This window comes from Triturus cristatus, chromosome 7 (assembly GCF_964204655.1).
Source record: "Triturus cristatus chromosome 7, aTriCri1.1, whole genome shotgun sequence".
NCBI lineage: Eukaryota > Metazoa > Chordata > Amphibia > Caudata > Salamandridae > Triturus > Triturus cristatus.
The window spans coordinates 739,999,666-740,014,276 of NC_140590.1; the positions used below are offsets into that span (position 1 = coordinate 739,999,666).

A 14,611-nucleotide genomic window follows, 5' to 3' on the forward strand; every position below is an offset into this window, starting at 1 on the left:
TAGGGCAGACGCCGCGTCCCTTAGACCACTTTAATGGGATAAGGGAGTCAAGTGCAGCGTAGATCCAGTCACAAATTTCCTTGTAGGCTTGTTCTGGATCAAGGTTATCTAGGATAGGAAGACTAGAAGACAGGAGGGCCAACAGGTCCTCCCGTTTGAGTTTGTGCCAACACCGTTTAAACATGGCTCTAGGCGTGGTTCTGGAGGGGGTCTCTGCCAGAGGAAGGAGAATAGTGATAAGATAATGGTCAGACCAGCAGACCGGGCTAGGGGGGATGACCTGGAGAGAGGGGATATTGGAAAAGACCGGATCTAAAAGATGACCAGCCAGATGCGTGGGTTCCAACACCATCTGTTTAAGTTGGCAGGCTTCCAAGTCCGCAAGCAGAGAGCTGACACATGGATCGAGGTGATGGTCAAAATGGATGTTAAGGTCGCCAATAAGAGTAAAGTTAGCTGTTCTAGAGGCTAGAGCATGAATAGCTTCCATAAAGGCTATCTTAAACTCGGAAGAAGGGCCGGGAGGGCGATATACCAAGAGGCCAGAGAGGGTAAAATTGGCATTGGGAGAGATAGAAAAACGTGCACATTCGGAGCCAGCAATGTCTTCACGAGTGAAAGTACAGAGAAGGGAAGACTTATAGATGACCGCCAGACCACCGCCTCTGGTATCTCTGTTAATGGTGTGGATGTTAAAACCTGGAGGAAAAGCAAGCCCCGGTTCGACCACCGTATCGGTCGTAAGCCATGTCTCCGTAATAAAAAAGACATCAGGAGATTCGGTTTCAACAAGATCGTATATTTCGTTGTGGTGTTTCACTAGTGAACGTGTGTTGAGGTGGAGAATTTTAAAAGGGTGTTTGGTAGGGGTAGGAAAGACGGGTGAGGGTGGGGGGTAGGAGCTAAACCTGCAGCTATTACAGCAAAAAGGTCCCTCAGCATCAATACATTGAACCATACTGCACTGGGGTAGATTGAATCTGACAGCAAGCAGGAAGTCCCTAGTATACCCCAGCGTACCTGACACAGGACCGGCAGCGTGGCTGGCAGCTGGCGGCGTACTGGCGCGGACGGGCGCAGACGGGCTTGCCTTAGGCGCGCCTTCGGCGCGCCATCGGCGCGCCCGCTGCGCTCTCCCGCTGCGCGCCCGAGTCAGCGTCTGCTTAAGTGCTGACATGTGATGCAAACACTAGAGCGGCCCAGGAGTACCTCCAAGATGGCATCCCCCCAGCCACCACACGTGAGGCCGGAGTGCCGTACTGGAGGCGTTCCAGGTGCTGATGCCCCCCAAAAGCGACAGGTAGGCACAGCAAGCGTTGCGCTAGCAATCTGTTTTAACAACAAAATGTACAGTAGGTAAAATCCCCAACCATAAAACACACGTTAAAAACAGATTCTAATAAAAGGTAAAATGCGCAATTAAAACAGTTTCTAAGAAAGTAAAATGCGAAGATAGCAGCAGTAATCAACGTATGCTCTAACTCCCGGCTCAAGCCTCAGGAGACTGTGGTAGCGCGCCCGAGTCAGCGTCTGCTTAAGTGCTGACATGTGATGCAAACACTAGAGCGGCCCAGGAGTACCTCCAAGATGGCGTCCCCCCAGACACCACACGTGAGGCCGGAGTGCCGTACTGGAGGCGTTCCAGGTGCTGATGCCCCCCAAAAGCGACAGGTAGGCACAGCAAGCGTTGCGCTAGCAATCTGTTTTAACAACAAAATTTACAGTAGGTAAAATCCCCAACCATAAAACACACGTTAAAAACAGATTCTAATAAAAGGTAAAATGCGCAATTAAAACAGTTTCTAAGAAAGTAAAGTGCGAAGATAGCAGCAGTAATCAACGTATGCTCTAACTCCCGGCTCAAGCCTCAGGAGACTGTGGTAGCGCGCCCGAGTCAGCGTCTGCTTAAGTGCTGACATGTGATGCAAACACTAGAGCGGCCCAGGAGTACCTCCAAGATGGCGTCCCCCCAGCCACCACACGTGAGGCCGGAGTGCCGTACTGGAGGCGTTCCAGGTGCTGATGCCCCCCAAAAGCGACAGGTAGGCACAGCAAGCGTTGCGCTAGCAATCTGTTTTAACAACAAAATTTACAGTAGGTAAAATCCCCAACCATAAAACACACGTTAAAAACAGATTCTAATAAAAGGTAAAATGCGCAATTAAAACAGTTTCTAAGAAAGTAAAGTGCGAAGATAGCAGCAGTAATCAACGTATCCTCTACTCCCGGCTCAAGCCTCAGGAGACTGTGGATCTGTTGTCCACTGCCTCAACTTAAACAATTTTTTTTTTTTTTTGCAATCACAAAGGAAAGCAGTCTTAAAAGGACCCCTTCCCATTTGCGAATTGGTTACCACTACATGCTTGTAGTCTGTAAAGTATTAATGTTTTGCAAGCAGAATTCGATCGCAGAACATTATTACATACCATTCCAATTCAGCATTTGGTAGAGATGCCCCTTCCAAATAGCTATACGATTGGTGGTTGCAAACTTAAATTGCGATTCGGTAAAGTTTTATCGAATCACAATTTGGGTTTCATACATACCAAAATGCTTTTTTCAGTCGTAAATAGGCAAGTTCTATGAATCAGCCCGTTTGCAAATTCAAAAAAGGTTAGTACATGTGGCCCATTGTTTTTATAAAAATTGATGCCTCTCCCCTCAATGACAATGCCATTTGTGAACTAAGCGGCAAGTCAGCAGCCATGTAAACCCTAACCTTGGCCTTTATTCTTATTATAGATGGAACTACATTACAGTCTATTAAATCAAATATAAGAGGTGCTTGTACAGCACACCTCCTGAACTCAAGTATTTAAAAGTGTGCTCATATATGATAATAAATCAAAAGAAGTCTCTGTGAAATAAAATATGTGCCTAGAATCGCACCATTTGGACAAGTAGAGAAGGCGGTATTGATTCCAGCAGTGGTGGCTAAAGGCCTCTGAAAGTGGTGGGCGCATTAAGGGGACATATATTTACAACATTAAATGTTTTATAAATAGAATATTCCCGAACACCTCTGAGATACGAATTCCATTTTGAAGCACAGCATAGTTGCACAATGGAATTCGTAATGCAGAGGTGATTGGGCACAGTCTACTTAAGGAGCATTTACAGTCTGCTAAAAGCATGGAGTAATAAATAAACTTTAACTTACCTTGACACCTTTTTCTCCTGCGTCACTCAACCTGGCTGTAAAGAAGATGAATTCTGGTTCCAGAGGGAATCTTCCCTGCCAATATAAGCATTGCTCTCATGCTGCCTATAATGCCGGCTTTGGCGATCAGCTGACTCCAGTCTGCCAGTCCCTCCTATCTGGGGCGACCAATAGTGAAGGGCAGGAGGAGGAGTTTCAGATACGCTTACGGCACAAATGCAGGCGGGAGCGCAGTGGGCGTGCCAAAGGTGCACCAAAGGCAAGCCCGTCTGCGCCCATCCCCGCCCAACCGTGCCCAGGGCCCAGTCACTATGCCCAAACTTGTACATACTTCTCCTTAGAACTTAGAAAGCTTCACTCCACCTCTTTAGCACTAAACCTAGATACCAGCATGAATCTGGTAAATCACTTAATCTGGCTACCACGGAACTCCTTTCCGGAGGTTAACAAACCCTTACATCAAAGTACAGAACACCAACAAAAATATAAGTGTTCAAAGCTTTCGATTTATTACTTGAACATGTGATCCCTCGTTAAGCACCAACTCAACATTTTCACCCTTCTGGATCTTGAAAAACTGGATATTCTTGTACTTATGGAAACATGGCTTACCCTTGACTCCTCTCCTGACATATTGGCAGCATTGCCAAACGAGTACTATATCCTCCACACTAACCGCCCTCGAGGTAAAATAGGGGTGGGTCGCATCATACGCCGAGAGTTTAAATTGAGCGACCTTACCCCACTCTGTCTCCCTGCAGTTGATAATACAGTAATCAAATTGGAATCAGACGTGTCCCCGTTAGTATGTATTCTTCTTTACAAACCTCCACAGCATATGCCCTTATTTCCGTACTCCTTGGGTGAACAAGTTGCCAACCTGGCAATTGATCACGCGAGAATTCTACTGATAGGCGACTTTAATTACTGGGAAAACGATACTCAGGGAGGGCCGCAATCTGTTGAGCTGACTGAATTACTAAATAGTTTGAACTTCACTCAACAAGTACCATCAGCTACGCATGTCAAGGGACACACCTTGGACCAAATCTGGTCCATTCATTTGGTAGTATCTGACCTATCTGTAGCACCTTGTATCTGGTCAGATCATTACTTGATAAAATTTACTTTAGAGGCCCCCATCAGGAACAAAACACAAACAAAAGGGGGGGTTGGGTACGTAAATGGAATGCTATTGGAATGGCTGACTTCAGTAGCACTCTAACAAACACAATACCTAAGTATACTCACGACGTTAACACCCAAGAGGAAAATATTTCAGCTTGGCTACTGGATGCTAGTAACAAACATGCACCGTTGAAAACAGCTAAATTAACCCGCCGTTTCGAGGATCAGAGGTGGTTCTCTCCTGAACTAAAAAAAAAAAAACTTACGCTCCGCCAAATGGAGAGGAAGTGGAGGGTGAGCTACTCATCAAAAGATAAAGTATCCTATCAAACGGCTATGAGAGAATATAAAAAATGCATCCTAAATGCAAAAGCTGTTCACTTCTCATCTAGAATTCTTACCTCCACCAACCAATCTAAAGAAATATTTAACATCGTAGAGGAACTGTCTAATCCAGACAGTGTATTAAGTAAGCCCACCCCCTCACAAAATTTATGTGATAAACTGAACTTTTTTATTGAGAAAATCTCCCGTATCAAGGCTAGCATCCCCACTCATATAGCCCAAGAAATTTCCCACTCCACATATAAAAACTCATATTCCTTGAACACTTTCACCTCCATCGATTTTCAGACCTTTCATAGCCTTCTACTTAAAGTCAGCTCTGGTTCTCTCACCGATCACTGCCCTCCACATGTCTTAAAGGAGGTTCTTACTGCCCTTCCAGGCCCTGCCCTTGCCCTGCTAAATGACTCTTTATCTCAGGGCTATGTACCTTAGTCTTTTAAAGAACCTACTGTGATCTCTCTCTTGAAGACCTATTTCCCTGCTCCCATATCTGGCTAAGTTGTTGGAGTCTCATGTGGCAAAGTGTTTGTCCAGTTTTCTGGAACAAACTAACTTTCTTGATCCTCACCAAGCGGGTTTCCGTCCCGGCCACTCCACGGAGACAGTCAATATTGCAGTAATGGACGCCCTACGGGAGAAGGCCGACAAGAGGACTCCTCAGGCCCTGGTGCTGCTGGACTTGTCCGTGGCTTTTGACATGGTCGACCATGGTATCTTGGTGGACCGTGTCAAGGATGCGGGCATCCAGGGGCCAGCTTTAAGCTGGATTTGCTCCTTTCTGGAGGATCTCTCCCAGGCTGTTCGCCAGGCTCAGTTTATGGCGCCTAAGCAAAGTACCATGTGTGGGGTGCCACAAGGATCTTCGCTCTCTCCACTTTTATTCAACCTTTATCTACTACCACTGATCAGGTCACTGAAAGAAAGAAAAATGGTTACTTTCAACTATGCTGATGACCTGCAGATACTCTTCACCGTCGATAATTCACCCCTCTCAGTCTCGGACTTTCAGTCAACTATGTGGTTTATTAGTCACTGGATGGACAGAAATCATCTAAAACTAAACCCAGGAAAGACTGAATTAATCTTGACAGGTGGCAGCCAGAAATTCTGGGGCTCTCACTACTGGTCAGGAGAACTGGGCCCATCTCCCACTCCCTCCTCTTCTGCCAAGAGCCTTGGAGTTATGATATCAAACGACCTGTCCCTAAAAAGGCATGTGGGTTCTGTTATATCGTCTTGTACTTACCAGTTGCGAAAAATCTGAAAGATAAGCAGATTGCTGATTCAACCTGCGCTGGTACAGGTTGTAATGGCCATGGTTCTATCGCGGCTCGACTACTCTAATGCAATCTACCTTGGATTACCAGCTGGTCTTATGAAACGGCTGCAGATAGTCCAAAACCAGGTGGCTAGACTGATATACCAGCAACCTAGGTGGCATCATGCGTCCCCCCTTCTGAGGGAATTGCACTGGATTCCTATGCCCCAACGCTGTGCTTTTAAGATTTGCTGCTTGGTATTCAAGTCACTGCATGGTCATGGTCATGGTCCTGGATTCATAGACAGCCTAATTTCTAGATACACCCCCTCACGAAACCTTCGATCAGTTCATCTTCAGCTACTATCAATACCCACTTTCAAATTAAAGTGACAAGGAGGTGCCAGGTTTGCTACCCTGGCCCCTAAGCTATGGAATTCTATCCCTCTGGAAATCAGGTCTACTACTGACCTACTTAAATTCAGAAAACGGCTTAAAACTTGGTTGTATTGTCAGGCTTACAATAGAACTATCCATCTTTCTGACATTTCCTAGATCCAGCGCCAAGAAACCAATCCGGTGAACGAGCGCTTTATAAAACACTACTAACATAACATAACATATCAAGAGCAGTGCCAAGATTGGCTGGGTCAGGCAAGCACAGTGCTCCATCGGAGACTGATAGAGCTGTGTCTTTGCTGTTCCAGCTTCCTCATAGCATTGGTTCTGGAAGCCTGAACTGCGCATGTTAGGTTGGCCATGGAGAAATGATTGGCCGATCTGGCATGCACAGTCCAGTTTCCATAACCTCATCTGGTCCTGGTTGTCTAACAACGAGAGTGCTTAGCCCCACCCCTAGGCAGGAAAATGAGTGACAGAACGGGTATATTGTATTTTATTAATAAGTCTCTCTGCTTGTGGGGGCTCCCAGTATGGGGTTAACGCCCAATACTCCTATGGAGGAACCGCCCCAGGTTTCCAGGGTATCTGGCTTCACATTTTGAAATTCAGCCACTACATGGTATTTCTGTCTCTCTCTCTCTCCTGTTTACATCGAAGGTCACTGTTTTGTCTTTCATTCTTGGATGAGGAAAACCGACACAGTGATAGCAGACTCGACTCAGGGTCCCAGAGCCAATTACCAAGCCAAGAATGCATTTATTTGGGGGTCTTACACCCCAAATACCCCCGGAGCTACACCCGGAGGGGCACTGCGGAGTGAGAAAGTACCCTATCTCCATGGAGTAGGATGCACTTCTCATCCAACTTCAAAGCTTAAATAAGGACGAATCAAAACCAGCGCTTATTTGGGGGTTTGCCTTCCTGAACACTAAACATGCTAAGCAACGGTTCCCCTGTCCTATTACTAATGAGATTCATCCTATTGATGCGAATACCAATTGTCCCCCCCCCCCCCCCCTTTGACGCATGTTCTCCATCACTACTATCGAAGTAGGTGTGGTTCTGCTATTCTCCATAATGCTCTCTGGGTGCTGCTAAAAAGTTATGGTTAAGAAATAAGCAAAGTAATCGAATGTTGCTGTTTGAGCTCTGTAAACTGTAGATGTGATATTGTGAACATATGAAACTGGAATGCAACAGGGCCTTAATGGATATGGAAATGACCAACCATCGGCTTAACAGTTCAGTCTTTTCTATTCACTACTAAAATATGTGTACTGTTCTGCAAATACAAATAAAAAGATTTTAAACAAATCATGCAAATGTATGCAACCTATAATTGATAATGTAGCAGATTCCTCTATTGTGGAATGTGCTTTTTGTGTCCTAATTGATAGCATGTAGGCTACAAACCACCTAGCTAATCTTGCCTTCGACAATGCTTTTCATATAACTGCAGAGGAAACATTTTATGAGAGATTGTAATGTCAGTGTGCTAAGTCAACACTTTCTCACATTAGCTCAGGTAAACCTCTCAGCGGGTGTAAGTGGCGTGCCTGGGAAAGAACACTGGTACCTTAATCTTCTCTTTAATGTAAAGCAGTGAAAGTGGTGGAGTAAGTCACCCTCTCAAATCTGCCCACGCTTAATAAAATTCTAAATATAAATTGCAAGGCTTAATTATTGGGTACTAATACCATCAAGGACTCCCCATCTCCAAAGATGGTGCCCAGTTCTGTAGTTAATGTGTAAGTGTGACCACATAATGTTACACAAAAGGGTTAGCACAACCCTGAGTACAAAATTGTGCAAACATAATACCCGCTAAATGGTTGTTTGTGAAAAAAAAATTCATACTCAAACAACTAGATGGCAGGAGCATGTATGGCATGTCTCCATAACAGCCATTAATCTGTAAACTATTACAGTTAGGTAACTTTTCCTACGCACTGCTAGAACTGCATATCAGATCTGATACTGACTATTAAAAATCTTTCTCTTCAATCAGAAATGCACCCTCCAGAATTCTATAATATTGAAATGTTTTCTATTTTACATCTTTCCCAGGTATCTTTACTCCAAAAGAATCGAGATGCAGTTTCCCGCAGTGAGGTGTATTCATAAGATGGCATCCACCTATGGTGTCACCGCGTTGCAGAAGTACTGCAGCCACCTATTTGCCTTGATCCTCCCGGCAGATCCAACCTTCAGGACCCAGGTGGATCTATGCAGCTATGCTGTCTCTACAGAGGATGCCCTGTTGGAGGAACTCTGCCTGCAGTACCTGGCCTGGAACTGCGAAGCCTTCTCCGAGTCAAGTGCTTGGCTCGGTCTCAGCTTCAGGCTGCTCCGGGCCCTCCTCGCGAGATCGGACATGATCATCCCCAGCGAGCACCACCTCCTAATGGCCCTGCACAGGTGGCGCTCTGCTCAGCTCTTGGAGGCCGAGAGCACGCAGAAGCTGCTCGGGGAGATCCGATTTTCCATGATGCCTCCTGAGCAGTTGTTTGAGCTCCAGTTCAATCTATCTTACTACAAGGACTTTGAGACATTCTTCCAAGGAAAGATTCTCCAGGCCATGGAGTTCCACACCGTGCCCTTTACCAAGTTGAAGCAGCACAAGAACTTCATCAGCCACATGTACCATCCACGCATCTACACTTCCACCATCTGGAGCTTCCACATGAAAAAGCAAATGGAGACACAAACCCAGATGCACCCTTCATACCATCGGCACAACCCGCATGGTCATGGTCATGGTCATGGTAGTCCAGCCTCATCCTTCTACACCCCAAAGCACCCCAGTTTTGTTTTCAACAATGAGCGCATTTCTTGGACTGCCACGTACCTCATGAACTCCCAGAGCTGCAGCAACCAAGGGTATCATTGCCAGTCTAGCAGCTTCCCTGCACTGGGGCTGAGGCCGAGCTCCAGCACCGATGCCAAGATCCAGTACGAGAACAAGGCTGTCTTCATCTGTGAAGGGTCTTATGTCTTCGATGTCCAGGATTTTAAGAACAGGGTGTCCATTCTCCCCAGTAATGGCTCTGGCTTCTTCCCCTGCCCTGAAGGGTCTACCAAGTACGTGTTTGTGGTGCGTCCAATTTACCTGCAGAACTGAAGGTCCACTGATAGTCATGAGAGATCCCTTAAAACCAAACCCAGAATTCGGCTTTAGAGATAACAGAAGCATCTTAGAGCTGTAGCAGGCCTCTTCAGAATTACAAGACCATTCCAGACTACATTTCAAAGATAGACAAGACCCCGACAAACGCCAGGAGAAGTATAGAGTTCCACCAGAGAGCTTCAGAAATACTAGAAACATTTTGGAACCAGATCTCTTTGTTTTTGTCTTAGAGTTAGAGCCTTTGCTGGACAGATTATAATCAGCAGTTAAAGTGTGCCTGGTGTAATTCATATAAATTTCAAAGCATGTCTTATTAAATCTGCCCCAAAATATCTTTTCTGTTTCGTTTCATCCTGGGAATGCATGTTCAGTTAAATCGACCAAGAACTGTTGGGGACATAGAAACTGGCTATTAAAATCATTTAAACGAAATTAGTAGGGTCCTGTATATAATGTTTTACTCGACAGTGAATTACCACTTTAATTACTAACATACAGAACACGAAACTGATCCCACCAGGCACAGTTGGGATTTTAATCTTTTTTATGTTCTGAATAAATGTACGTTTTGTGCTGTTGCGAGCTCACTGGGTTGTACTTTTGTTATGTCTGATATATAATCTGGATGTGCAACCTCCCTGGGTAATGGATAAATATAGTTCTTTGCTCCTCTTTACCTGTACCTACCTTTCTCTTTGTTCCGGTAGTGGGTCAGAACTACTACTGCCGCATCTAACCATAAAAACAAACCAAACATATGACTTACAGCTACCTGATCATTATTTGCCCCCAAACCGTACAGATTTTAAACAAACAAGGTAAACTGTGGCGACTCTCTAGCGAATCTTAGTACGAACAATAAACAAGCATCTGCAATGCAATAGGTCTCGCATTTATGAGAGTTTGAACTATTGGCATTCTTGCAAATGCGTCTAAAGGAAGGGATGTGGCTGCCATTAAAGTGAAAGCTCGATATGGGGTGCTTTTACAAAAAAAGCATTTGTTAGAAAAACAAATGCTTTTTCTTGTAAAAGTGCCCCATACAGCGCTTTCATTTTAATGACGGCTGCGCCCCTTTCTTTAGATGCGGCTCGTCTAAAGAAAGGGGCGTGGCCTCTAATAACGTGCAAGCGAGGCACGGGCGCTTGGAAACAACAATAAAAAGTGAATAAAGAGTAAAAAAAAAATGTGGCCGCATTCGGCGCCGCAAATAAACCAAAAACGTGGCCACCACTGTAGCATGCCCTGCCATAAAAACAAAAATAAAGTGTTAGGAACAGGTGAAAACAATTTAAACAAAATAGTGCTTGGAGGCTGTAATTAAAGCCTACTGAGTTACAACACACGTAAGAGGGCCAGTCCTTATGGGAGATTACAAGATGAGACAAGGAAGTACTAAGGAGGAACTACTAATCATATTGACCAATGAAGAGCCAGAGTTTACAAAGGACAAGACACAAGTCAATGAAAAATATGGGCAAAGAGTGGGTGGAACTTCAAGTCCATACCTGAATACACCATGCCTTGCAGAGCAGCGCATGCGCTGCCAAGGCTCGACCTAAAAAACAAGTCGTTTAACCTGGCCTTCGTCTGAATGGTAAGGTGAGAGACCCTCATAGAGCAAGACAGCAAGCCCTACACGCTGGTTGTCGCAGAGAAACTTTTGTTTTGCAGTGCATAAAGCCACAAACGAAAGTACACTCTGGAAGTTTATAAAATATTTCAAACTCCAACTTAAATATACATTTCTTCAACCAAAACTCCAAATTGGCAATTGCGTACAATAGAATATTTATCCAAACCTGCAATTACAATAAATTAAAGCAATAACTGGACAGTAGCAAGTGTGAAAAAGTCACACAATCCAAAAGTAACCACTATGCGGCTACAAACTATCACAGAGATCACAGAGTAAGAAAGAGTTGGCTTGATATTTTGTCTCATCTCTGTGAACATAGCTCAGGGATACACCTGTAATGCTGTAAAAGTGCTCCTTTTATGCAGTGCTGTGGCACATGTCATTAATATGTGGACTGTAAGGAAACTGCCCATTAGTTGTATGTCCTGCACAGGTAATGGGTCCACATTTGCCCTCAATTGAGAACCAAATACCCAATTGAAGCACTTGACTCTCTCAGGGTAGTGGAGCATAACAGTCCAAGGCCTACTCAAGGGAGATGGCGCGGGACTTGTAATCACTATTCGCTGGCACGCAATAATAACACACATAATTCTCCAGTCTGTGCATTTATTACAGGCACACTACACAATACTATGCAGTAATTTACAAATATACATACGGCTGATGGAAATACCCTCTGATGATTTTGCGTAATCACCTCTGACCTCCTAAAGGGGTCAAGTTTGACAAACCAAATTAAGAATTAGAAACCTGAGCAACAATTGTAAGCATAAGAGTTCATATAGATTCACAACTCTCCAACAGATTAGATTTCTTTCTTTTCTTTTAATATTCCATTTTCATAGCATCTTCAGTAATTACAATTCTTGTTGGATGCTCTTCAAACCACAAGGTAACCACAAGATTGCCAACACGTGTTTCGCCAGGCAAATGCGCCAATCGACTTCATCAGGGCAAAAGGAACAAATGAAAAAAAACTGTGAAAAATTCTTCCCATGAATCATAAGTTCAGACAAGACAAATTCCTTTAGAGCAGCAATATAAGATGCCGCAGACGCTGAGTATTCATAATCACGAGTGTTCCAAAGTGAATAAAAAAGATGTACTCCTATAACAAAGATCACCGCATCACGATCAGCAGTCTGACAAGTCAATGTAAAACCTGTTCGTACTCCCAGATCTCGGTCGTGATACACCGAGTCCAAACCTTAGATAAATCGGTACGGCGACCAGCAGCATGTATTATCCATTGGCGTCTAGCATTAAGTTTGACAAACCACATGTCAAAAAACATAATTTTAGGAGTAAATGCAATAATCAATAATAACTATGGGTAAATGCACTTATTAACGTTAATAAAGCATATACATTTTGATCAGTACTCACTGTCAAGAATATTATGTCAATAAAGCATCTAAAAATGAATTTCCCATGGGTCTGTGTGCTTTGTTCTATACTTTCAGCCATTGAAAACACCATTATAAAAACAGCTCCTAGAGGGCATTACATTTTGACCACAAAACATGTAACCATAAACTTCGCACCTAGAGGGCAATGTATAACATGAATCTTCCTTTAGACATCATCAGGTCACAATAACCACAGCCATTGACTTAGCCTCTAGAGAGCACTGCATTCCCAGTTGAAGAGATTGTGCTCCAGCCTGGGAAATTCTTAGGGAATGTGGGCAAGCCTGGGTTGGTCACTCCTTCAGAGACCCTGCAGAGTATTATGGAGCGCTCCCTCATGGAAGTGTGCATATTTTATTAGTAGCTTCAGCAGCTCTCTTTGCCCTGGCTTGCCCCATGTGGTGTGCATTTTACATTTCTTTTACTTTTTCTTTTCTTGGGGCTGCCCGGTCATACTCGGGCATCCTCGCGGAGCAGTCAACTCCTGATTGACCCGTCGGCTCCCCTACAGGCAGTACTTCCCAGTGCAGCCGCAGGAGCCTGCAGTTCTTCTCCTCTGCCCGCTCCTGCGGATAGGACTCTCAGTTGCTGTGGCGATCCCAGCATTCCTCTCTCTGGCGGGCCTGGAGTTGGGGATCCTAGGCCCCCTTGAATAAACCCAGCCAGGTGTTGAAATTACTGAGTTCGCTTGGCTCTGGGGAGAGGGCCCCATGCATTCTCCCTCCCAGGGAAATATTTTGGAATTACTCCTTGCGGTGAACCCTGGACCCTGGCCCACCCTGGCGGTAGAGACTCACCCGGCAGCTTAGCTCCACACACTCCCCCTCCTGCTTATATCTCGGGCCCTATCACCTCTCTGCCCCGTCCCAACTCTCCTGCACAGCCTGCCAGGACATTTCAAAATGACGTCGCCAATGACACTAGTCACATCTGCTCTAGGGCCACAGGCCCATCCCTCGCTGACATCACTGCCAGGGGCTTTCCCACCATATCTTCAAAGAAAGCCCATATTGTGTTGGCTCCAGAGGTCTGGGCTCCCTCCTTTGTTCAGTGGGCTTGGGCCGGTCCATCCCTGTTACAGTGTGACAGCTGATTGATTGATGCAGATCCTTCATCTCCACCCCTTTCCCCCTCAGGAGCTGGGTCAATCACTGTAAATTGCTTGCTTTTGGGGATGCCTTTGTTCCTGCTGCTGGAGAGAAATGTAATTAACTTGGCACAGCAGGGAGACCAAAGGCCTGGGCTATGATCCTGAGATGAGCCAGAGATATATGACAATCCCATAAGCTGTACAGATATCTTTTAGGAACTTGAAGAATTGATTTCCTCATGCAGGTTACACCCTACTTCAATATGTCACTGGTCTCTGTAGGCCAAAGGAAAGTGAAGCTGCACTCTAAGGCAGTCTCCCCATATGTGTTTAATAAAGTGTCACTGCAGACAAGACAGTAAACCACACTGACTTTCCCTGTGAGTGTACACAAACATTATGAGGCCTAACTCAGGTCAATATCCAGTCCTGCAGAGTCCCCTCTGCGCCAGGCTACCTGTGCACAGTTACCGGGCTGTGCACGACAGTCTGCCATGGGCAGCCCGCACACGTGTGCACACACGTTTATGTGTAACCATCCAAGTGCCCCTTACCCTTGCTGCATATCTTAAAAGGCAGACACTGGTGGTAAACATGCACTGTCCATTTACCATGAGTATACCATGGGTGAGGCTCACCCACAGAAAAAAGGTCACATACCAAGCAAACAATCTGGGCCGATTTGATGGGCTGAACACATTTCCTTACTCACCGCTGCCAGCTGAGCCTTATGCAGAAGAATTAGCCACTATGCATGGTATTCTTCACCTCGTCAGTTATAACAAGAGACAATGGGTTCTGACCAGACAACGTTATCGCCAGTTGTCCGCTGCCTCAAATACCTTATGCTGGTCGTTGGCCGCCAAGACCACCTACCTCACCTAGCCATGAAGCAACCACTCCCTCTCAAGGGTGCCTTGCCTCAGTACGAACACCTTCACACTCTGGCTCTTCTTTGACCCCCCCACCCACAGCACTTACCCTGGGGTTTTTATCTGCCATCACCCTTTCGAGACAACTGTCTTCCCCAAAGAAAGAAATGCCCAC

The 14,611-nt window shown here is 45.3% G+C and overlaps 1 protein-coding gene across 1 annotated transcript in view; it reads left to right on the top strand.

The window, feature by feature from the left end:
• LGALS3BP (galectin 3 binding protein) overlaps positions 1-12,490 on the top strand; it is a 162,344-nt gene extending 149,854 nt beyond the window's left edge. The window contains exon 6 of the mRNA XM_085617461.1: positions 8,364-12,490. Coding sequence (XP_085473587.1) covers positions 8,364-9,417 — 1,054 coding nt within the window. The 3' untranslated portion in view covers positions 9,418-12,490. The remainder of the gene's footprint in view (positions 1-8,363) is intronic.
• The last annotated feature ends 2,121 nt before the right edge of the window (positions 12,491-14,611 follow it).